Source organism: Apodemus sylvaticus, chromosome 15 (genome assembly GCF_947179515.1).
Source record: "Apodemus sylvaticus chromosome 15, mApoSyl1.1, whole genome shotgun sequence".
Classification (NCBI taxonomy): Eukaryota; Metazoa; Chordata; class Mammalia; order Rodentia; family Muridae; genus Apodemus; species Apodemus sylvaticus.
Window position 1 is genome coordinate 7,171,499 of NC_067486.1, and position 25,756 is coordinate 7,197,254.

The 25,756-nt window shown below is 40.8% G+C and overlaps 1 protein-coding gene across 15 annotated transcripts in view; it reads left to right on the forward strand.

The window, feature by feature from the left end:
* Positions 1–2,817: 2,817 nt before the first annotated feature.
* Synj1 (synaptojanin 1) overlaps positions 2,818–25,756 on the forward strand; it is a 77,784-nt gene continuing 54,845 nt past the window's right edge. For all 15 annotated transcript variants that reach the window (XM_052158633.1, XM_052158634.1, XM_052158635.1 and 12 more), the window contains exons 1-4: positions 2,818–2,930; positions 3,823–3,968; positions 20,926–21,012; positions 23,463–23,730. In XM_052158633.1, the coding sequence (XP_052014593.1) occupies positions 2,833–2,930; positions 3,823–3,968; positions 20,926–21,012; positions 23,463–23,730 (599 nt within the window). In that variant the 5' untranslated portion in view covers positions 2,818–2,832. The remainder of the gene's footprint in view (positions 2,931–3,822; positions 3,969–20,925; positions 21,013–23,462; positions 23,731–25,756) is intronic.

Below are 25,756 nucleotides of genomic sequence, written 5' to 3' on the forward strand. Positions count from 1 at the left end.
ATGAGGGTTTTGGGGATTTTTTCGTTTTTTGTTTTGTTATTAATCTCTATTGTCTCCTAAGGGGAATTAAACTTCAGAGCAGTCGTTCTCATGAATGAAAACAGACACAAATGTATTTGGGCCTTAAACTGTGTTTCCAAGCCCATCAGTATAAAAATCACTCTTCCTATATCCGACTTTAGAAATTCTTTGGATAAGCTTTGGCTGGCTGTGCTAACATTTAGGAACAGGCTTTAATGCTATCCTAGGAATCAGATGCAAGGTGAAAGTAGGCTAGGACTGCATCTACAAAGTGTCCTTTATGTCCCAGCCAGGTTGTTGCTCCTGATTGAGTAAAGAGCACTAAGAATGTCTGAGTGTCTTAGAACAGTCACTCTCTGAGTGCTTAAGGCCAGAAATTGTAAGTAACTGTCACCAGAGTCATGTGTCTTACAGAGGTTCTCAGTTCAACTTACAGATTCTAGTGGCTTCTGGTGCACCTGGGTTTGTCGTCATTCTCCAGTCTGCCATTTGTCTTCATGCCACTACATGAGTACCTGATTCTCCTCTGCCTCCTTTGTAAGGGTACCTGTGATTTCTCTAGGTCTCTTGCATAATTCCCAAAGTCTACCAGATATCCAAAACTTTGTTAGACTCCTTCATCCAGCCATCTGCCGCCTGCTAGCTACAAGTATCAGGGCAGGAGCATCCTGACAGCCCCACCATTGCTCGCTCTCTGTCAGCACGGCATTGTCTTCTCTGCAAAGTTTCAAACTATGTCTATACCACTCAAGTGTTTGAGTTAGTCTACTGTAGACACTGGTTTGCTAAAATGTGCAGCTATTTCGATAAGCTGTAACAATAATAGGAAAGGGACAATAAGGAATGTTCAAAGGTCACTGGTACATTTTTCAAATCTTGGCCTTATTTTGTAATTAAAAATGTATTTTGAAAGGACTTGGGAAAGTTAAGGCCTAACACTACTGCTTTGGCTACATTTGAACCAAGACATTGTAACAAGCTTGGACTTCTACTTTCTTAGTTCAGAAAACCAAGAGTAGGCAGAAGGCTTGCTTTAGAAAGCCCTTACCACCATGATTCCCACCTTGAGAAAGTTTATGGTATAGTCTCACTGGGATTCTAGGTGTGAAAAAATGATGGGGGTAAGCAGGTTTGATTGTAGCTCTACTTGGGGTGATTTCAGTTGTCATAAAAAGGTGCATCCCTAGGGCTGGGGATGCCCTCAGCTTGCAGAATGCCTGCCTGGTACCCATGAAGCTTTGGGTTCAGTCTCTTGCCACCGAGATGGTAAACCAGGATGGTTGGCACACTAGTCTGGGATCACTAATACTTTGTCTCAAAAAAGCAAGTTACCTCTGGGCTAGTGAGATGGCTCAGTGTTTAAGAGCACCGACTGCTGTTCCAGAGGTCCTGAATTCAATTCCCAGCAACCACATGGTGGCTCACTACCATCTGTAATGGGATCTGATGCCTCCTTCTGGTGTGTCTGAAGACAGCTTCAGGGTATTCATATACATAAAAAAAAAATGAGAAAAAAAAGAAACTTACAAAACAGGAAGATTTTTTAAAAAGTTATCTCCAAGGTACTACAATTTGGTGGCCAGCTCTGCTGAACCCTCTTTTGTTGGTACATGTCATATCAGTCATCACACTTAGGAAAAATCCCACTCTCAAACATTCCTATTTTATTTAAAGAACTGTCTCCACTTGAAATGCACACTAATTAGGAGGAAAATGATTAACCACAATTCACAGCAAGCAATTTTTATTGTAAGCGTGTGGTTACTGTAACCACAACAAAAAACAAAAGTTGTTCTAAGGAGACTGAGTGAAAAGGTCTCAGAGCTGAATTCACGTGTTTCTCTTTGGCTGGAGGTGGCTACTCTCATGTTTAGTATGCTTTTAATATTTTTTAATCAGCGTGGATTTATCTTCTCTAAAAGAGAAATGTTGAGTCACATGACTATGTTAGAGGAAATGGTTTTGTGCAATGCGTCATATCTAAATTGTGCTTTTGGGAAGAAAGTAAAAAGGGGAAGAGGCGAGGAGAAAGCAAAGACGAATGGAAACCTGACTGCTGTGTTCCTCGGATTTTCAATTCCTTTCTAAAGCCCTAGTGACTACAATTTCCTCCCATTTTTGTCTCTTAAGTATAAGCCGAATAATTCTGCTGGACACAAATTATAAGCATAACGTCTCATATAAAAAGATAGTATGAAACGGTGTGACGCCCTTAGTTTTAAAATTCCACGGTTGGCAAATCGACAGAGACAGCCATGTTTCGTTTAAGTGCCTGGAGTTCCTAGTTTCTGATTTCCCCCACCCTTCTACTGCATTCAGTTGAGCATTTAGCCCCTGGAGCTGCGAGAACACTCTGGGTCAGGGAACAGTCTCCTCCTGCCTCCCTGACGACGGACACCATGGACAGCTCTTCGGGCGCCACCCAGCCCGCGCGGAGTGCAGCCCGTCCCCCGCCTTTCCCTCGCCCATCGGGTCCGCGGAGGCGGCAGGGGGTGGTCCTGATGCCCGACTCAAGCACGAATCAACACGGGCTCCCCACAGCTCTTTCCCGCAGTCCCTCCCTGTCGCCCGCGGGGAGGGCTGAGCTAGAGGGCTCCACGCGGGGAGGCCGGACCCTCCCTCTCCCTGCTCCCATGGCCGTGCCACCCGTCCACTCCCGGGGCGACTGAGGCTTCACGGACCCAGGTCTCAGCGGCCGCAGGAACTAGGTGGCCAGCAAGCGCGGGGCGAGGCTGCACGGTCCCGCGTGGGAGGAAACGGCTCCGCCCCTTCAGCCCCTAGGGGCGGGTCTTCCTCCCCGGCAGCGGCGCAATGCGGAAGAGCTGGACCTGCTGGAGCGGAAGTGACGCTTCGGGCGGCTGTAGCGGCGGCGGCTGCGGGAGAAGGAGGAGGAGGAGCCGCAGGAAGAGGTGAGGCAGCGGGCGGGGGGCGGGGAGCGGTCCGGGTTAGACCCAGCGGCAGGCGGCCGGGCGAGTGGACGCTTCCTGAGCGCTGGCGGCCGTCGCAGCCGGGTCTCAAGCGGTGAGAGGCGGCAGAGGGCCGAGGGCAGCGGGTTGTGGGGAGACCCCGGGGCTGCGGGTGGCTGCGGTGACAGCGGCTGTCACCCAGCGGGCGGGAAAGAACCCAGTCAGCACAGGCTCCGGGGCATCTCTTGAGGTGCGTAATGGAGGCGCTGGACTGCCCGGTGCCTCCGTTGCCCCCGGCTACCCGGGAACTCCTTGAGTGGCGGTGGGATCCATTCGTCACCGCGAGCTTCGTGACTGGGCAGGAGGCGGCGGTCACCTGTGTGGCTGTCCCTGCCCTTCGCCGCCGCCCGGGAGAGCCCGCGGTGTGATAATCCCTTCCCTCGCCGGCCCCCTCTGGAGCTTTGAACCTGCCTGATTAACCTTCCCTCCCATCCCCTTGCCTTTTCCGCCTAAGGATCGGCTTGAAGTTTCCCCATCAGTTCCCTTCCAGTAGTGACAAATCAGCAGGAAGCTGATAAACAACCCCAACTGAAATACGCTCCAGATTTTTCCTTTGGGGGAAACATAAATCAAATGGGAAATTCACCAAATTATCCAAACCAGGACCAACGGTGCTAAAACCCTGCCTTGCCTTGCCGTATCTTGAGAACTGGAAGCGTTTCCTTTTGCCTTTTGGTAAAAAATTGGTGACGCCTTATCTTTTGGAATAAATCGTTCACTCCCCAGCTCTCTTTTTCTCTACCCCCGCCCCCATCAAACTTGTCAGTGAGGGACCTCAGGACGCCTAGCAGTCCTTGCAGCAGAAACCTCAGGTGCATTGGCTTGGTTTTCACAGGGCCGCCTCTGAAGAAAGGAGAATGGCGTTCAGCAAAGGATTTAGAATCTACCACAAATTGGATCCCCCACCGTTCAGCCTCATAGTGGAAACTAGGCATAAGGAAGAATGTCTCATGTTCGAGTCTGGGGCTGTGGCTGTGCTCTGTAAGTCACGTGTTTTAACCTGGCCGATTATGATCTCTGTTTTGGTTGTAACTCGCAAGTTCAACAGCTTATAAAAAAATATTCTTGAAAACCTTTTTACTGAATTTTATCTCGTGGATAAAATATATTTTGATTTTATGGATTTATGCTTTGACTTAATTTGAATGAACTCTTATTTTCTGTAAACTCAGACTTAAGTTTTTATCCGGGTGATTGTGGTGCAGGGTGGTACAGATTTTGCTGCTAGGAGTTTGTTTTCCTTCTGTTTTGCTTCTAGAAGTTGATCTTTTTGTAACATGGTGTTGCAATTTTGTCTTATCACAGTAACCCAGTAAGATAGCTTGTATCTCCTGTACTGCACAGAATTTTGTGGGTCAGATTTAATAGTAATGATATGATCTATTATAGGTTTCTGTGCATCTTATGTCAAACCCTTATTTATTTAGGTGTTCAGTGTGCTCATGTGTGATATTGGTGGGTCAGATTCAGTCAGACTAGGCAAGTGCTGAACTATCTGCTTTTCAGGCCTAAGCTTTTATATCTTTAATGAGAATTGCAAATAGCTCCTGAAAATTTCATGTAACGTATGTGATTGATTTCAAATTACTGAAAAATGACTTTTATTTTTAAAGAAAAGGACTACTTACTATACCACAAAAAATGTTTGAGTAATTTTGTGGTAGATAGATGAAAATAAAAAGACTGATTAACATCGTGCTTCATTAGTTTTTGTTTTGATGGTTTTTTTTAACATTTAGTCATTTATTTGTGTGTAGGTGGGGGACAAGTGGAGATTAGAGGACAGCTGTGGGAGTTCCTCCTACTATATAGCTACCAGGTATTGAACTCAGGTCTTCAAGCTTGGTGGCCAAAGCTTTTTACCTGCTGAGACATCAAATGTAGCCCATGCTTCATTCTTAATATAAGACTGGAGCAGACAACCCCAGTTTGGGATTGCCTTAAGTATTTGTTTTAAACAGACTTTCTAATGATAACTACTTGTTCTATTATTATTATTATTATTATAACAACAGTCTATTATTGTTATAGCTGGGGCCTTCATAATATGGCCAGTGCCACTGAATTCCAGATCCCTCCGGCTCCATCTCCTGAGTGCTGAGATTGCAGGTGTGCACTACTGTGCCAGGTCTATGCAGCACTGGGATTGATCCTAGGGCCTTGTGCACGCGAGGCAAGCACTCTGCCGTCTGAGCCGCATCCCCAGCCCTCTGTTGTAGCTGGCTCAGAGTGCTTATTGAACATGCTGTCTGGACTTAGGGGATGGTCAGCTGGTAAGTGCTTGCCGTGCAAGCATGAGGATCTGAGTTTGAGCCCCAGCACTTCCCTGAAAGCCTGGCGGGGCTTTACATGCTTCTAATCCCAGCCCTGGGGAGCAGAGACAGCAAGGGCTCTGGGGCCTTCTGGTCAGCTGTTGTACTCTAAGAATCTATTTCAAAAAATAATATGGAGAGCAATAAGGGAAGATGCTTTATCAACCTCTGGCCTCCATGCACGCGCGCACGCGCACACACACACACACACACACACAGGTATACACACAATCATATTTAAAAGACATATTTACTAATATAAGCCTTAAATATTTTAAATATTGCTCTTTAAGCTCAATAAGAACACAAGATCCAGACTTATAAGCATGTCTGACTTTTATGTTGATTCAAGTGTAACCTGATGGAAATAGTAAAATTTTATCCTGGTAGGGAAAATGATAGTGACATAATGAACAACTCCTAAGCACAGATCAGTATATAACATATGCCTCAATGGTCTAGGTTCAGCCCAAGAAAAAGGTTAAGTAATACTCAGTATGAGCTTCAGCATTCCAAATTGGTTTTTATGTTCTGTTTTATTAAAGCATATTGGCTAGGTTTTAATGTAATGAAGACTGCCATGCTCCAGTGTTAATCTCCATACCATGTTTTCATACTATAGATGTACTTATACTATTGAATACTGAAATAAAAACCTGAGGTCAGAGGGGCTTGGCTAGTAATGTAAAATGTTTTCTAGCTGCTTGTGTTTTGGTTGACATTACCTGATTTATTAATGTTGTCTAGATATAGTAACAAATGGGAAGTTACTGTGGAGCTTACAAATTATGACTTTACCTGTTTTCAGAATTTTTGCTGTGTGTTAAGAAAAGAAACTAAAAATAATCATACTTCTAAAACCTCTAGTAGTTTTTATGCCAAATAATGGTTTTAAAAGACTCAAAAACATCTATTTGGTTCATTAATTATGAAATGGAATAGCATTGAAATATTATCTTAACAATAAATATTTATTTTCAGTGCTTGGAATTGAACCTAGGCACTGTGTGTTAAGGACTCTACCACCAAGGTATATCCGTAGCTTGTTTCTTAATTTTAGTTTTCTTCATTGGATTTAAGCTATGTGAGTAATTTTTCAGACAGCGCAAAAGTTTGAGTACTGCTGCTCTGTAAAACTAACATAAATGGATACATAATCTCTTGGATATGTTTTTTTCTATAAACTCTACAGCAACACTTAAATATATTTTGATTTGACTTTTTAATCAATACATAAAAATTACATATGTAGCTACAACCCACGATCTTTCAATACTTTTATATATTATGTAATGTTGAAATGATGTTAGGCATTTACAATTTATGGTGAAAACTTGGAAAGCTCTTTATTCTAGTTTTCATAAAATATACAGAACAGCATAAATTGACTTATAAAATTAGTTAGGTTCTAGTGTAGTGTTGCATATCTGTAACCCCAGCACACTTGAGGCAGAAAGAAGCAGAAAGATCTTGTATTTGAGGCTATCCTGGCTACATAGCAATATCCTGTCACACACACACACACACACACACACACACACACACACACAAAACTAACTTGGCATTTAGTTTGGAGTGATAGCAAGATAGATGTTGTCCTGCATAATAAAATAACCTGCAGAATTTCAAATGCCTGCTACACTTAGGGTCTGGAAGATCTGGGTGTGTCCTCTTCATTGTCACCATTCCTGGCCTGAGAAGCCTTGGGGCATAATGACTGTCAATCTGCAAGAAACATTCTCTGAAGTAATTATTACATCAAAGTGTGGCCCTGTTTTCTTAAGACAGAATTCACACACCTCAGCCTGGTTTTCAGGGTCTTCCTTAATCTTACTCCACTCTTCCTGTTCAGTGGTGATCTCCTTCCAAGAGTCTGGTGTCTTCAGTGTTCTTCCAAAGTACTAGGAACTGATGAGTCCTCATTATGTTCTCATTAGATTATGATGACTTGGTTAATGTTTGGGGTCGGTTGTTTTAGATGCTTCTGTTTTTGTTTCCTCAGTGTTTCTCATACCTTAGGCTAAGCTCAAACTTGCTGAAAATGACCTTAATGCTACTAAGTGCTAAGCCAGTGTGTCCTAGTCTGAGACAGTAGTTTTCTGTGCCCAGGCTGCACAGCATAACCATCTGGACATTCACAAATATGGACACCTGGGTTTCTATAGTTCCATCAGAATGATGCAGATCTTGCATGTGCTTTGCTATTATAGATTTACCAGATGACCTTTTTTTTTTTTACCTATAGATTTTATCTAAAATTGCCATGTTTTCAGAATTTTAATGCAGTGATTGTGTATTATGGGGCTAAACATTTTCTTGAAACCCTCAGGCTGAACCAAAAGATAATTGTCCCATGGCACTTTCAGTACAGTGTTTCCATGTCACATGGAACTGCTTCTTAAGGTTTCTGTCTCTGATGCTTGGCACATATTTTACTCATGACTAAGGGATACATAGTTATTAAGTGGGAAAGACTAACCTACATTAGAAAGTTGACAGACTCAAAGTTGTTGTCTGGTTCACAATACGGAATTTGGGGCTAAGGAGATGACTCAGTGGATAAAGTGTTTGTTGAGCAACCACACGGACTTAAATTTGGATTCTAGCACCCACCTAAAATTCAGACTGGGTCTGAGGTGGAGAGAGGCAGATCCTAGGGACTGACTAGTCTGTTGGCCAGCTCAAACAGCCAGCTCTGGGCTAAGAGATGCTAGTTCAAAAATAAGGTGGGGAGTGATAGAGGAAAAGACCTGAGCCAACTAACCTCTGACCACATCCACAGGCATCACACACACACACACACACACACACAAACACACACACACACACACACACACGTTTTGTATGGGTATTTTTGGCATTGATGGGGATTGAACCTAGGTCTCACACAGCATGTAGGCAAGTGTTCTGCTACTGAGCTGAGTTCCATTCCTTGCCCACTTTAATTTCTAATTGACACATAAAACTTGTATAGTTTTATGGGGTCCAATGTTGTATTCCTATATATGCATACAGGGGGTTATGATCAAATCAAGTAATTAAGCACATTAATAGCCTCAAAGTTTTATTGGTTTTGAGCCATTTAAAATCTCCTCATAGTCATTTTGAAATATACATTATTATTGACTGTAGTTAACCTGGTGTGTAAATACAGCACTAGAACACATTCCTCCTAAGAATTGACTTTTTATCCAGAGATGAATTCTTTCCAAGTGCTGCATCACTCCCAATTATAATCCTAGTCTGTACTTCTGTGACACTGGCTTTTCTTAGATCCCACAGATGAGTGAGATTATGTCATCCAGGGTGTATCATGCTTCCTTGCCTATTCAGATTGTGTTCTCCAGGCCTTTCCATGCTGTGAAGATAACAGCACCTTTCCATGGTAAATGGCATCCATTGTGCATACATGTGCATACCACAGAATACCTGTTGTTGATTTTCTAGGAAGTGGATTTTCTGTATTTTAGAGGCTTGCATTAGGTATGAGTGTACCAAAACAGACCTTCCTAGGAGGATAAGCTCTCATGAGGGCATGCCTTAGAGTTACAGCCTTGTGGGTTACAGGCCATCTCTTATTTAAGTAAATAAACAATCCTCTTCAGAACTGTAGTTTAAATAAAATAGGAAGGAGTGAAATCACATGTGGGAGTTGGAAAATGACTCTAAAAAGAGTTGTTAATTTACAAACAGGGCTGAGATATGGGGCATTAGGGCTTATCCCTAATCAGGGATTAGGGCACTTACCTAATGTGTGTGAAGTTTTCAGTTCAGTTCCCAACATTGTAAAAACAAACACCAGAAAGAAAGTGAGCAAGCAAACCCAAAAGATAGGATTGCAAGATGGGGCTTTAAACTTTTTTTTTTTTTTTTTTTGGATTTGTTTTTTTTCGAGACAGGGTTTTTCTCTATATAGCCCCCGTATAGGTTTTTCTCCTATACAGCCCCTGGCTGTCCAGGAACTCACTCTGTGGGCTTTAAACTCTTAAGATGGTAATGCCAACTCTTAAAATTGAAGCCTTTGCTCCTTTTGATATCACATGCTAGTATAAAAGTAAAATTAAATTATTTTTAGCTTTTTAAAATAGCATAATTTGGGTCATTTTCAGGCTCAAGTCATATACTTAGATACATGTAAGCAGATAGCAAAACCATAGTACTGGATTCTGGACATGGCTTTACTCCCAAGATATGCATCTGTGTTTCTTTCCTTTCTACTTATTCTTCATGTTATAGGAATGTGAGTCATAACACTTCAAATCAGCAGTACATTCTGGATGTCTTGACAGAATGTCAGTCCTCCTGCCTCTATGAAATTGCATAGTCTGAGGAAAAATTATAGAGAAAAAAAATAGTTCATTTACTAGAAGCTTCTTCTGCCATTTACTAAACAAGAAATTTGTAAACTTGAATTTTTCCATGATGCCTTCGCGTCTTGTATTTTAGGAAATCTGTAGGCCATAATAATATTTGCAAAGCCTATTTCTTCAGTAGACTCGAGCAGTATGACTTTGTTTTAGCAAAAGGGTCTTACCCTAGCCCCAGCTAGCTTGAAAGTATTGTATCAAACTTACCATTTAATCTTAACTTTATGTTGTTTTTCAAAGAAAATAACTTTAGCTGTTCAAACAAAATAATGCAAGCAAGTAGAGACTAATATCTTCTTCGTAACCGCAGTTGTCTATCAATGGTCTATGCATGCTCAGTGAGTCCCAGATAGCTTTCACACCTTGGAAGCAGCTGAAGTGCTGCCTCCCTTCTGTCCTGTTCTCTGCTGATTAATTAGGAGCTTGCTGTTTACCACAGGCACTACTTGACACCTAGCTTCTCGTAGCCAGGGATCAGAGAATGCATGCCCTGAAGTCATGAGCTCTGAACCACCTCAGGCTAATAGTTCACCTGGTGTCCTGTTTATGTTGAAGCCCTAGGTGTTTTCTTCAATTTAAAATATTCTTGTACTTCCCAGTTGGCTACAGTGCCCTGAGGCACCTCTTCAAGCAGTTCAGGAGATGTGGCAGTCACACGCTTTATTTCTTTCAATTCTCTCAGTTATGCTTCGTCCATGTTTTCCAGATGTGGAAAGTGCAACGTTAAAAGGTTAAATCTTCCAGCAACAGCCCTTCCTTCTGATTGTCTTTCACTGTGGTGGTTTCTGCTGTTGAGGGCTGATGGCTCTTAGTTTCTGAGTAGGAAATGAGGAGCAAAGTGACAGGCATGGGGCTAGAGAGAGGCAAGGGGCTCTGGGGCTAAGAGCACTGGCTGCTCTTCCAGAGGACCTGGCCTCAGTTCCCAGCACCCACACGACAGCTTACAACCACGTGTAACTACAGTTACAGGGGATCCGACACTCTCTTCTGTCCTCCACAGGCATCAGGGATGCGCACAGAGCACAGATATGTATTCAGGTACAACATTCAAACATATAAAAATAAACTTAAAAAACTGTAAATGTTCTTTCTTTAAAAAAGAAAGATAAACCCATAGACATGTTCTCAGTTACAAGTGAAGTTGGCAGTGTTTTCTAGTGAGGGAATTAATAATTTGTATTTTTGCCTATAAGCTATTACTATTAGTATATAGAAGTATGGTTAGATTTTGTCTACATCCATTAAGAACACAACTGTTTTACTGGGCCAAATTGAATGTTCCCCTATAGAATTTTGGATGCCGAGTGTAATAAGAAGCCGTGACAGGCAGTGCATTTTTAAAATTGCCCAATGCTGTCATTCAGCTTGGCTGCCCTTTAGATAAATTACAGAATCCTATTTAAAAAAAAAAAAAACCCTGAGTGAGTGAAGAAGTGACTTCAGAGTTGGCTTTTAAAGCATTAAATGAAATTTAGACTTCTTGATACTGCTTGTGTTAAGATTCTGAAGTTTTCTTTTTATGAAAGTGCTCAATGTCCACATTTAATGCACAATAAGCAACAGCTTTAATAGCAGCTTAAAATGAAATAGCCCAGGCCCTCCAGGCTGAATGAGGAGCAGGAGTGGGAACGAGAAGACCAGGTCAGCTGTTTGCAAGTGCCTTTGCTTCTTCTTAACTCTTCTGTGTGCAGACAGAAGGAGCACTGGCGCCTCTCACTGAACAGCAGAGTCCATAGTTGGCATGCTATTACACCATCTTGGATCTATCCAGTATTGTTTCTTGGCCTGAAACACAAATAGTCCAGAAACACACAAGACTCTTGCTTCTTACTGTGGTGGAGTAGTAGGACCTGGATTTTTTTTCTCCTATGTGAACATGAATAGTGGCACCCAGATTTTTCCCTTCTATATGACAATAACAACAGCAAACTAAAGGAAATGCACAAAATGACTTTCAGATATTGAAAAATAAGACAGGTTACATACTTACAAGGATACTACTTCATTAAAGGAGCAAAGTAGCTCTCAACTAAATTTTTCTTTGCTTCTATCTAACAAAGTTTAAGACCTCAAAGGATCTGCTTTTGGTCCCAAATTACTGTTATCCAGGAATTTAAATTTTGAATAACAATATCAAGAAGTTTAAGAAAAAGTGTCTGTGTGTTTATCTATCTGTATGGACACACACATACACACACCCCTCAAAAGTTAAGTTTACATGATACATGTATGTCATTCAACCCATAGTCACATTGAAAGCTATTACATATGCAAAGAAGTAGAAAATATACTTCTTAATGAGAAGAAAAGTCAATCTGTAGAAACAGATGTTAGTGTTAGTAAGGAACATTAAAACAGCTTTGATATAAGTGTATTCCATATGTTCAAGAAGTTTGTGCGTGTTAACAACATGAAAAACATGACTCAAATCAGTTATTCAAACTGAAAATAACAATATCTAATGACATTTTACACTGATAGGAACCTTGTATTTAATTCTACCAAAAGAGTGGTTGGTAAGCTTAAAGACCTAGTGATAGAAATTATCCAAAGTGAAATATACAGAAGGAAAAAAGACCAGTATAAGTAAGTTGCATGGGTGAGTTATGGAACAGCTACCTAACATATATGTGTATTTGGAAGGAAGAGGTAAGAAACTGTTTGAAGAAATGGCAGCTGACAATTTCCCAAGGTTGGTGGAAACTGTCAATCTGTGCATCCAAAAAGTGAAATGAACTCCAAGTGGAAGAAACATGAAGAAAATTACACTATAATATAAAATTAAAAGGCTGTTAAATCAGGTCCAATGCAGAGGAAAATCTTTAAAGCAACTCAGAGAAAAGGGAACCTATGTATACAAAAGAGTAGCGAGAGTGATCTTGGGCTTTTCCATAGAAGCACTCCAAGGGAGAGAGCAAAGAAACACCGTGTACTGAAAGGGGAAACAGAACCAAATGGCCCACTTGGGTGGGGCTCTCTGGAACTGCTGAGGCTTCCCCCACGTTCAAAAGCTGGAAACTCTTAGCTCAGTATGGAGGGTAGCAGAAATGGAGTTGCCTTTGCTTTCTGATGGTTTGCTGCAGTGAGGTCTGAAGTTGTGCCATTTTGAAAGAAACACAAGTAGTGAGAGAGACACTGAGGTATTTAGTAGACTGTCACCCCAGGATAGCCATGTATCTAGAGTCCTGAAAAGAAGCGTGGCCTGACAAATTTTATTAATTAGAATTTGTGTTTTGTCTTTGTGTGTGTGTGTGTATATTGGTTTGAGATGTGGTGTCTCACAAATTGTAGTCTAGGCTGGTCTGGTCTGTAACTCATTGAGCTAAATTATGATAATTCTCCTGCCTCAGCTTCCTGAGTGCTGATCTCAGCATGAACTCCCATTATCTGGCTTGTGTTTTATTTTTTGCTGGTTAAAATTGAAATAGACAACTATAAAGAAAAACAAATATATTTCCCATTGTTATTCTTTATTAGCATTCATTATATTAAATGTTATACTCTTTAAAATAATGTTCCCTATCTATAGTCTTCCTATATAACTTAATATATACAATGTGTTCCTTATAGAACCTAGTTCTTAGGGATAAGAATTTATTATGGTTTGTGTGTTACCATGTTCCCTAGTAGCCATAATATTGCTGTTGTCTTTTGAATTTCTGTACTGAAACGTAAACTGACAGTCTCTCAGTTTCCTGTGGACCACATGTGAATAGACAGGATGAATCTTACAATGAAGTGGCTTTCTGGCTGCTTGTTCATGAGTGCTTGCTAGTTGTTTGTCTCTGGTCAACACTGAAAATGTACCTTTGACCCATCTTATTTAGTGACTCTCGTGGAAAGTGTGAGTGACGGCATGGTTGTTAGAGTCATAGGTGTGGAGAAACCTGCATGGGATTGATACAGAGCTGGATTGAGGAGGATAACACCATTGGAATCCAGCATGTTAATGAGCACGCAGTTTAAAACTCTGTTAGGACTAGTTTGGTGTTGTGCAGACTAAGACCAGAGCCATGTAAATAAATCTACCACTGAGGTGCACAACCCTAGTCCATTTACATTTTTATCTTGAAACAGGTTACTAAATTGTCCATACCTGCCTTGAACTTTCAACCCTTCTGTGATAGCCTGCTGCTGAAGAAACTGCAATGACAGACATCCTGACCATGCCTTGCAGTTTGCTAGGATTTAACATTTGTTTGGTTATATTGGGAACCTAGAATCTCACCAAGGACCTAGTACCTAGCAGACAGATACTTTGAGTGAATAAAAGTTATTTTTTTTTAAAATTGTTTTTAATATTTGGATGTATAGGCTATATAGAACAGTAATTTGTTTCCTGTCTTTCATGTGTAGTTTTGATTTTTTTTTAATTCTACCAAAAAAATCTTTATCTTCTAAATTTTTTTTTTTTTTATGTGTGATGAAAAGGAAACGGGCTTTACTGCTAGCTAGTCATATGCTCTTGCGTGAATCAGATAATTGCTAGTCTTTTTCTTCTGAAAATGAGAAGCTTGGACTGCATGCTCTCTAGCACTCTCTGGAGCTTCTGTACCAACGTGCTGTTTGCATGCAAATAGGCTGACCACAAATTGCCATCCGTGCAACCACAGGCAAATTGAGATTCTAGGAGCAAGGTTCTAATTTGCAACCCCCACCCCCTGCCTTTTTGAGACTGAATCTTGATATGTAGCCTAGTATGTGGTATGTTACATGGAACTTTCTATTTACCTCTGCTGGCCTCAAACTCAAAATCCTCTTATCTCAGACTTCAGAATCCCAGAATTATAGGCATTTTGATCCCACGTTCTGTGCTTTATTGATCCACAGATTTTTGCTTGGTCTTCTACTTCAATTGGAGACGTAAAATCTAATGCCAGAATGGAAGGTTTGAGCCACCAGAATGTTTTCTTTGGAAAGCAGGGCCTTCTTGAGTAGCTTTATTATCTAGTTTGAATTATTGCAATTCACTGCAAGTTAAAGAAGTTCACATTTAATTTAGTCCTTCAAATACCTTTTAATTGATACATGTAACTTAATGTTCTGGTCTGGGGTATCGTACCAACTTTGTTATTTGCTGTATAGATGACAGAGTTACGGGAAAGATGTGAATTTTGTGCATCATAAGTATTTCAGCATGTGTTTTTAAAAGATCTGGGCTGAGTGTTTGCTATTAGTTGCTTTCCTGATGGAAAGTCTGTCTTATCTTGAACTCTCTCCCACGCCCTAGTCTCCTAAGGCTGGGGGTGCAGGAGAGCACCATGAGACGTTCTCTGTTCATTTATTAAACCTAATTATGCCATCATCAAAGGCATCTGAAAATTAAACAATGGTTCTAAAAATACTGAATATATAATTAGCATTCAGATTGTGTTCTGGTACCTCAAATATTTTCATAAGGATAAATGTCTATTGCACTTATCTTGCTTAAAATTCTGTTCTATGACCATATTGATAGGTATGTGGTCTAGCAGTAGAAATTCGAAAGTCTTCAGATGTTAGCGTTAGTGATGTGAAGACACATTTAAAATGCAGGTGTAAAAGCAGTGAGCACAGGGGACTCCCCTACATCTGGGCATGAGATAGGTCTGCATGCTTAGAGACCCCGCGCTTGAAGCCCAAGAAAGTATTTATATCCAAATGAGTGACAGGCTAATCGTGGCATGGGGAGAAGGGTTATTCCATTTAAATAAACCCTAGTGTGATGGAGTTACTGTTTATCCCTGGTATATGGCAGCAGTCGTACCTTAGAAGCCAAGATTTGCTTTTGCTTAAGTGTTTTAAATACATGACCTTTGAAGGCCCAGTCCCGGTTGCCTTAGCTGAACTACTGAAAATCTTGATTAGCCCAGAGTCACTCCTGAAACAATGGACTTCTTGGGAAATCATACCCACTTGTGGCTAGAAATCAGTAACTTGTAAAAAGAGGTTTGTTTTTCCTAGTGCTTTGTTTAATAACCACCATTAATAGAAAAGAGACAACCTTCTCCACAGAAAACAATTTATTCCTCTCAGGAAAGCACAGTGGACGCCGGGGCGGAGAGTGAGCTTGCTTCTGTACTGCCTATCTCCCCAGCCTGTCTCCACTCCTTGCCCTCTCTTCCCTCTGCCGCCTGGTGACCTCCACTGTTACACCCTGGTTGGCAGTTACTTAACAGTCCCGCGTTCCCCATGTCCACCTTCCTACACTGCCCCTGACTCTCACACTTGAGAGGATTGTTGAATGGGGTCTTCCACAATGAGGATGTTGGAATTCTTTCCTGGGAAGGGAAAGCTCCTTGTAAAATGTGTTGTTTTAAAGTTAGCAAAACATGTCCTTTTGTGCCACAAGCTCTTGGTTTGTTTTGCCTGAGAAATGAATATCTCGTGCAGCTGGGATGTCCAGCATCTGTCAGGTTGGTATCACACTGAGGTATGAAGAAATGGAGCCTGGCTTTGGTTGCTCTTGGTATACAAGTGACTGAAATACAGAATAAAAAGAAAGATTTACTTCCAGTTGAATGATACGGGCAAAGCTCCAGGAATTGGCCTTTTGCTAAGGATGGGTAATATTTGAGACTAGGAGGACGACGAGTGCCTATTCCAGATGGAGAGGACACTGTGAGCAGAGGAAGAGACGCGTGCAGGAAAAGTAGATGGCAGATGACTAATTTAGGCTGAAGCCTTGTGTGCCAAGAGGTCCTGAGAAGGAAAGGAAGACGGGAAAATTTGTGCTTGGTACTGTCAAGGACTTTTTTTCTTTTCTATCTAAAGGTCATATACATAATCTTGATATGGCATAAGTGGTCTTATTCAGATAATCTCTTTATAGATGAAGATTCTTATATTATTTCTAAAATAGGATTGTTAGGGAAGTGGAACAGTGATCATGATTAACCCTTATATAATCTCTTTTGGTATATTTTACAAGGTTTCATAAAATAAAATCTTTTTCCTCATTTAAAAGCAATGTGTAAGCTGGATTACCTCAGCTCTCAGTAGGCTGAGGCGTGAAGATGAACTCAAGACTAATGTGGGCTCCACAATGAGACTCTCTCTGAAAAGAAAAGCTATAAATGGATAATAGGGTATTGTAAGAATTTACCCGATTAATTCTGTTTAGACATATTTATGTAAATTTAGGAAGATGAAACAATTTTAAACATACAGAAAAGTTAAAGTTCAGTAAAATAAAATTTAAAAACAGGTATTTTCTTACCTATTTGAGAGTAAGTTGCTAACATGATACCTTACTGTCCCCAGTACTTTACTGTGTGTCTCCTAGATATTCTCCTGCATAACAGCATACAGCGGCTCTGCCACTGCTAATGCTCAGGCCCTGTCCAACTCTCACCAGTAGTTCCAGCATGCTTTTTATATGAAAAGATCCTTTCAGATTTGTATAGTTTATTTAAAGGTCAGGTCTCTGACACTCAGGACCTAGAACAGTTGTTTGTAAGGTGTCCCCCCCTCCTTCCTGTGTGGAGCCTCTGCTGCTGCTCACCTTTTGACAGAACTATTACAGAAGCTGTGCTGTTTTCTTCCAGTCAGGTGACAGCTTTACATGGTCTTGTTAATGTAGCTATTCACTTTGATAAAGGTAAAGGTAATCGTTTACCAAGCCTGCCTCACGGGCTTTGGTTCTCTTTCGAGATTGTCTGGAGGACTTTGAGACTAGATAAATGCCCCTTTCCTGTGGAATGTGTAGTCCGTAAGCATGCTCAGGGAGTAAGAATGGTGGTATTTAATTTGTTGCCTGTATCCTACCATTGAACATTTAACAGTGGAACCTATCCTAAGTACGAGAGCAGGAAGTAGGAAGTCAGGCCTCGCACTGTACACCTGGGACTTGCCTGGTTGGCTCTGTGGAGACCTGGTTGACCTGCCTCTGCCTCCCCAGTGCTGGGATTAAAGTGTGAGTCACCATGCCCAGAAAAGCTCTCTTAGATTTAAACAATTAGTAACTGATTTAAGCCAATTTCCTCATGTCAAATGGAAATTGTAGCTTTGTCCTTGGGATACTGTGAAAACTGAATACTGTACATAAACACCCGGCCTCGTGTTGGTGCCATAATAATCGCAGAGATAATAAGCAAGGACTTTAGCTGCAATACCATTTTTTAAATCGCTGCAACAAAAATTCATGGCAGGAAAAGTGTAATCTCATCTACTTTAGTCAGAGACAGAGAGAGAGACAGAGACAGAGAGAGAGAGAGACAGAGAGAGAGACAGAGAGAGAGAGAACGCACATTCAGAAGATAATTCTGAAATACGAATGCTTAGGCAGCCTGCTTGGCGTGTGCTTGCACATTTAAGTTAGAAGACGGTGCAATGGGAGGACGGTCACTGGGCCTGAAGAGACAGTCAGTATTTATTTGTTGTGCAATTGAGAAGAAAATAGTTATGCAGAGAGAATATTTATTTCATGATAATTTAGGTTACAGAGACTATTCATATGGGAAGAGAGTGACTTAATATTAAATTACATTTTCTTTTTAATTCTTGCTGGCTGTAGTCATTGAACCTAATGATGATTGCTGATGACACTAATACATCAGTAATTCCAGCATTCCTATGTCAGCAGAAGTATTTTAAATTCACACAGCATGTCGCCTGTGGGAATCTGTAGAACAGTCTGACCTGGAAACTACATTTTCTGCCATGAGAAATTGAACAATTGTTTTGACTATCTGCTTTTGTGTATGTAAAGTAAAAAAGAAATCCTCTCCTTGCAAGGGTTAGGTAAGTACACTGCCACTGAGATCAGCTCCCACCCCACCCGTGTACTCTGAATGAGGAAGTGCAGTGGTTAAGGAAAGCAGCTCTGGTTTCCTTTAGAAAACAAGTCAGGTTTTATTGTAAAATTTTATATTGAATTGACTATTATATGAAAGTCCTATAAACACATGGAACAATATAATGCTAGGACTGCTAGGCATGTGGAATAAGACATGGTTCCCCCTAGCATGCTAAAAGTCTTCCCCACTCTGGTTTCATACTGGTTACAGAAAGGCCTACACTTAATAATGAGCATATTAAAGAATGTGAGGGAATTACACCAGACTTCTCACCAGAGACAATAAAGGCTAGAAGATCCTGGGCAGATGTCATGCAGACCCTAAGGGAACACAGATGCCAGCCCAGGCTAATATACCCATTAAAACTCTCAATCATCATAGATGACGTAACCAAGATATTCCAAGATAAAACCAAATTTACACAATATCTTTCCACAAATCCAGCCATACAGAGGATAGTAGATGGAAAATGCCAACACAGGGAGGGAAACTACACCCTAGAAAAAGCAAGAAAGCAATCTTCTTCCAACAAACCTAAAAGAAGGTAACCACACAAACATAAAAATAACATTAAAAATAACAGGAAGTAACAATCACTATTCCTTAATATCTCTTAATATCAATGGACTCAATTCCCCAATAAAAAGACATAGACTAACAGAAATTTTTTCATATAAAGCTTCAATTTTATCAGAAAATGTTTATAATTCTCTTTCAATTAATTCAGTAATTTTTTATGTCTACCATTTTATCTGTATTATTTTCCATGATAATTTTCAATTTTAATGCTTTTCTATATTCAATTTTATCAGAAATATTTTCCATGTAAATCATCAATTTTATCAGAAAACATTTATAATTCCACTTTCAATCACCTTAGAAATATTTTTATGCCTTCTATTTTATCTGTATAATTTTCCATGATAATCTTCAATTTTAACATGTTACTTTATATTTTTCTACAATTTTATCAGAAAAATTTTCCGCGTAAATCTTTAATTCTATCATAAAATGTTTCTACGTTTTAAATATATTTAAATATTAATTTAAAAAAAGAGAGAGAATGTGATGGTGTTAGCTGAGTCATTTAGCTTTCGTCTGTGCTGCCAGCTAGCCGAGCACACGTCCCCAGCTGGCCGAAGTGAGATTACAGAGGAGGAGCTCTGTAGATAGCGTGGGAGAAGCAGATGGGCAGGTGAGATACTTTGTGCAATTCTGGGCTTTAAAATAAGAGTCTGGAATACAAGGAATTGATTGGCAAGGAATCTTGGGTAAGATGTATGTTGAGAAGAGCCTGTGTCAGCAGGGAAGAGAGGCAGGAAATGAGAGGTCCTAGAGCAGCATACGGGAGCCCTGCCAAGGGTTCTGTGGTTGCCGTGTGGACAGAGGAGAGGGGAAGGCTGAGTAAGAGTGATGAGGACAGGGAAACGTGTGAGCTAGCCTGCACAGTGAGCTGGGAGAGGGGACGGGGAAAGAAGGGCAGTGGGTGAGTGAATTTCACACTTCAGAATGTGTTATTTGAAATTCTTTGGAATACTAGATGTGGTTTATTTTCCTTTAGTTCTTTGTTATATCTTAAGTGTGTATCTGCTAAGTGCAAGGAAGGTTTTTTTCCTTTAAACCTTCAGGATATTTTTGTTGTCTTTTATAAGTCTACTGATTTATTTATCAGTAGACTTAACCAGTAGCCTGCTCTAGGGAAATTATTGTCTGACTCAAGCTCATTAGCAAGTTTGCCTCAGCTTAGAGCAAAGGAAGTGAGATGAAGGTCAGTAGAGACTGCCCCACTGCCATGCTAAACTGTGTGGTCAAGCGGTGGCTTGCAGCATTTACCTGTTTATTCAGCTCCTGTGTTCAGGCACTATTCCAAGTGTCAAGGATAAAAGGGTAAGTAAAGAAGACAGACTCATTAGATGGTTGGAATTATCTAACTCCAACAAGAAAGTTCTTCTGCCAAGTGGACAAAATAATGTAAAACACTGGTGTCAGGAGAGAACACATATATCAAACACGGAAATGCTGAGCTGGTGCCCACCCTATGCTCCAGCATCCTTGATATGGAATGGTGTTCTGTACATTGTCAGGAGTAATGTAAACACCAAGTCAGCCACATGACGGGGTCCAGCCCATAAGATAAGCTAGAGTAATGGTGACACAAAGCTTGCAGGAGTAACCCACCAACAACTGATTGACTCGAGGCTCACTTCAGGAGGTGAACCCAGACCTGACACAGCTTTAGTGGTCAAGGACCAGAGACTAGATAGATAGCCCAGGGGCATAGGGGAAAGCCAAGTAATGCTGGTCTAAAGACAGAGAGGAGAGAAGATAGATAGATAGATAGATAGATAGATAGATAGATAGATAGATAGATAGATAGATAGATAAGATAGATGGGGGACAGTATCACATTTTGAAATTTTGTTTCAAATCTGGCTTTTATAACTAAATAGATTCTAATGTTTTCAATTGTTATTTTTACCAGCATCTGCAGAAAAGGAGGCGATTAAAGGCACATATGCCAAAGTGCTGGATGCATATGGACTTTTGGGAGTTTTACGATTAAATCTTGGTAAGTCTATTATTCTGTGTGGTTCATCTACTTTTTCATTTCTGTTTCTATAGTTCTGAAGATGAGAGAGACTACTTGTATATCATTTCAGACCCAATATTTGAGCCTTAAGTATTGTATACATTTTAAATGTTAGTTAGAATACTCTTTTTAAATATTTTTATTAACTGAGAATTAGCTGTAATGTATTTTGATTATATTCAACCCCCAACTCCTTCCAGATCTACCTCCACATCCTCACCCAATAAACTCTCTCTCTCTCTCTCTCTCTCTCTCTCTCTCTCTCTCTCTCTCTCTCTCTCTCTCTCGCTCTCCCCCCCCCCCCCAATATCTCTCTTTTCCTCCCTCCCCATTCCTCTTTCGAACCTATGCAAGAGTGCTTGGTCAAGCACTCTTGGCTGTGGAGTCTATTCCTGGTGTATGATCAGTGTATCGGAGATCTCAGCTTTAAAGAAAACAGACTGTGCCTTTCCTGGCAGCTATCTGACTCAGCTGTTAAGAGTACTTGGTCCTCTTGCAAAGGACCCAGATCTACTTCCCAGTACCCATAGAATAGCTCACAGCCATATATAACTTCAGGGTTACATATGGTGCATATAGATACATGCAGAGAAAATTCTCCTACATATACAGTAAACATAATTAGACTAATCTTATATTTCTTTCCTAGATAGACTCGCAACAGTTTTAGGATTCAAGGACAATATTCTGTTGAAATACATCAGCAGAAAATGAAAGCATTATCTTTCTTCTTCTCAGTATATTAAGGATTAGGTGTCTATGTGGGAAATACACTGATTCCTCTAGGATATTGTGGGAAAGGTATCTGTTTTAGATTCAGAAATGTGTGCTATTTAATGTTCTTTTTTTTAAACTTAAAATCACTTATTCTTATGTGTATGAGTGTTTGATGCACACCATGTATGTCTGTAAAAGATGAGCACATAGCCCACTGAGTTAAGAACAGGGTGTCAGATCCCCTAGGACTAGAGTTCAGACAGTTAGTTGAAAGCCACCACGTGGGTATTGGGAATTAAACTTGGGTCCTTTGGAAGAGCAGGGCTCTTAACCACTGAGCAATCTCTCCAGCCATGGTCTTCAGGGTAACTTTTATAATTAGCAGTTGGTGTATAAAGGTATGACATGAAGCGTGGTTCAGAGACTAGACCTCATCCATGTTTTTAATGGTCTGTGTGGGACAGGAAGCTTGCATTATCATGCATATGCAATATGTGGATTTCTTCCTTGATGAAGTCCAACTATGAAATTGTTTTAAAAAGTAAGTAAACTAAAGTGTGGATTTAGTTATACAGTAGGTTTTCATTACGATTCAGGCACTTTTCTTATTGTGTGCTGCCAAGAGTTGATAGCCGATGCTTTAAGCAGCACTGGCCTATCAAATGGAGATTTACCTTTGTTATTAATTTGTTGTGTGCAAAAAAACTGTGCTGGGTTGTTTACTGTTCTTGTCTTAAGTAATCATGAAATAAATGTTTTAATCCATTTCATAGGGGATTATATTATAGATTGGTCATGCTAGCACACTCAGTTTAGTCTGGATGAGAATAAAGGCCATGATTCAGAGCACTTTCTGCCCATTCCCATGCCCATGCTTGTGTTGCTAACTTGTAATTTCATGAGACTTTTGTTGCCATTACATGAAAAAAATTTAAAATCCTGGTGTTCAGGAGTTAGGGCCACAAAATGAACCCTAATATCATTCCTTTGCCACAAAAAAGGAAAGAAAGAAAGAAGGAAGGAAGGAAGGAAAAAAAAGGAAGGAAGGAAGGAAGGAAGGAAGGAAGGAAGGAAGGAAGGAAGGAAGGAAAGAAAGAAAGAAAACAAAACCATACAAAGCCTGAAAGTTTTAATGAACTAGATTGCTTAATAAATTGTCCCCAAGGCCTTGCTCCCGTGTTCTGTCATCGTCAGCTCTCTGATTTACATGCCATTTTTAAACTTAACCATTTACAAGCAACTTGAACATTCACTATCTTATCGAACTTCCTGTCCATCAGTAAGGTAGCGAAGGCAGCCTTTTTTAAAATAAATTTTGTGACCTCAGATTAAGTATAAAAATAACTTTGTAAATGTGACATTATTTCATTAATGTTTTAGTGCTTCACATACTGAATGTATTTAATCAAGAATTTTTCCCCTGGGGGGAAAAAGTACCTGTAGTTGTAAATTTAAACATACTGATGAATAATCAGAATGGCCAGGCATGGTGGTACTCACCTCTAATGCCTGTGTGTGGTAGGCCAAGGCCAGAGGATTAGGAGTTCTAAGACAGTTTATACAGCATAGGAAGACTGTATCAAAAACAGAAACAAACAAAAAATTACAATATAAGATTTTAAAGATAGAAGCACAAGAAGTCAGAAGAAGCTATGTAACTTGAAGCTTGAAAACATTGATGTTCTATCCAGTAAAATCTTTGGTTTTTGCAGGTGATACCATGTTGCATTACCTGGTCCTAGTCACTGGATGCATGTCTGTGGGGAAAATTCAAGAATCTGAAGTTTTCCGAGTTACTTCCACCGAGTTCATATCACTTCGAGTTGATGCTTCAGATGAGGACCGCATTTCAGAAGTACGAAAAGTTTTGAACTCTGGAAACTTTTATTTTGCGTGGTCTGCATCTGGAGTGAGCTTAGATCTGAGTCTGAATGCACATCGAAGCATGCAAGAGCACACAACCGACAACAGGTTTTTCTGGTGAGTCTGTGTTATAGGTCTTCCTTTGTGATTATTTACTATGCAATAGCTCAGAGATCTGGGGCATAACGAGCTCCATGGTGGCTGTTTCTGGTGCAAACAAAGGTTGGAAATGGTTGGTGAGTTTGTCCTTTTCCTGCCCTGCTCCTGCAGCAGAGCATGGCGGCACCTTGATGGGGCTGCCGTGTGGGATGCGGCAATTAGGCGCTCTTTTTAATCTGGACTGAACCATGCTTTCATCTGAGAACTACTCATCGCTGGCATTTGTGGGTTAGGTGTCGCTCATTCACTAGCTTGGTTCTGAGGTTCCATCTCTGACAGGATCGATATTCCAAGCAGCATTTACTTATTTTCCTCTTAAGACTGTAGGTAGCTGATCCTCTCTCTTTTTTGATGCTGAAACTGAACATACTTTGTACATAGTAGGCAGCTGAGCACTCCTCTAGCCTGAGGAGATGATCTTGGTGTGAGAGCAGCAGGCTCTGAAGAAAATTACATTGGGACACAGTCTAGCCCGGCAGAAACTAAATCTTGGGTGGGTATGCAGGGTATGCTACATGACGCTGCTAGCGTGCTGTGCTATAGGCAAGCACAGGTGGTGAGCAGAGCACCTCAGGCTGAAAGCTGTGTGGCTTTACTGTAACAGACTGGATCTCAGTGCTTCTAGCTATGGTGCTTCTGTTTTCCGTGGCCAGCATCAGTAGGACTTCTCTTTAACGCAGATAGAAATTATACTTCACCATTACCACACATTGTAAGGCTAAAGCCCCCAGGACAGGCTCTTGGCCTATCTTGGTCTTCATATTCCAGGCCTTTGCTTCTAAGGCCATCTTCCCTCTCCCTCTCAGCATCATGTGTGGTTCGTGGGTTGTGCATTCAGGTCTGTCTGACACATTTGCCCCAGCTGTCAGAGGGCTCCAAGTTAAGGACAGCTTAAGGAGAGAAGACAAACCTCATAGCTTGTGTGGAAGAGTCTTGACTCAAAGTAGAGAGAGTAGAGCAGAGAGGACAGAATAAACAAAGGCTGCAGAGCAGCCTGTCAGAGACTTGGGCTTGGCAAGGGACAGGAAGACCAGATGCAGTGTGCTTTTGCCAGGCGTGCACAGGTAGGCTTTCCAGAATGAAGCCTTTGTCCATCCTATGGTTTTTCTCTAGTGGGAAGCCCTGAAGTCCTTGAAGTAAGTAGTTGTCGTCCAGCTGGGGCGGCTGCCAGGCCTTGTGTCCGCACTTACTCCTATCTCCATCTCAGGTGGACGAGAAGAACTGTTTCATCATGGTAGGAATCCAAGCAGGTGCAATCACATTTCCAAAGTTTAATTAATAGAAATGATTCTTTTTTCTCTTCTTTTTATTAATTAAAGGTGGAGTTCAGAACATGTTTAGATCTTAGCCTGAGGGGGTTGTCCAGTGGGTCAATAGATTGAACTTGTTTTTTACTAAAGATTGAAATACTTGAGTTTAATTTTGCTTAGAATAAAAATGGAAGTTTTAGAATTTACATCATTGTAGCTTTGTCTTTTTTTCCTTAGAAATATACACTATAAGCTTTGTAGCTAGGCTGCCAAATACTGTATAGTTATAGTTCACTAGAGAGTTTAAGCTGCTCCTACTCAAGACTTGGCATCCATGTAAGCAGAATAATACAGCAGTGCATTGACAGTGAGGGAAAGTGTAAGTTGACAGCAGAACAAAGCAAAGCTACCTGCTTCAGTGCCTCAGCTCCACGTTCCATTGAAATGAGGACAACTCTGTCACTTGTCTGCACCGTGACAGCCCTGGCTTGATCTTTGACATACTGGGTCATAATTGCTTGAGGTTTGCCTCAGATCAGTGTAAATAATAGTAAAGTATGAGAGCATGAGTTGTCGTAGTCATATTCTAGGTAAGTAATGGCTACCTGAAGTCACCTGATCCTGGTGGTGGTCGCATCACTCAGTCGCATTCCAGTTTGCTTTGTAAACAGCAGGAAGGTTAAGGATGGTAGCTGGCCTGTAAAGAGTGCCATGGCCTCCACCTAGTGTTAACT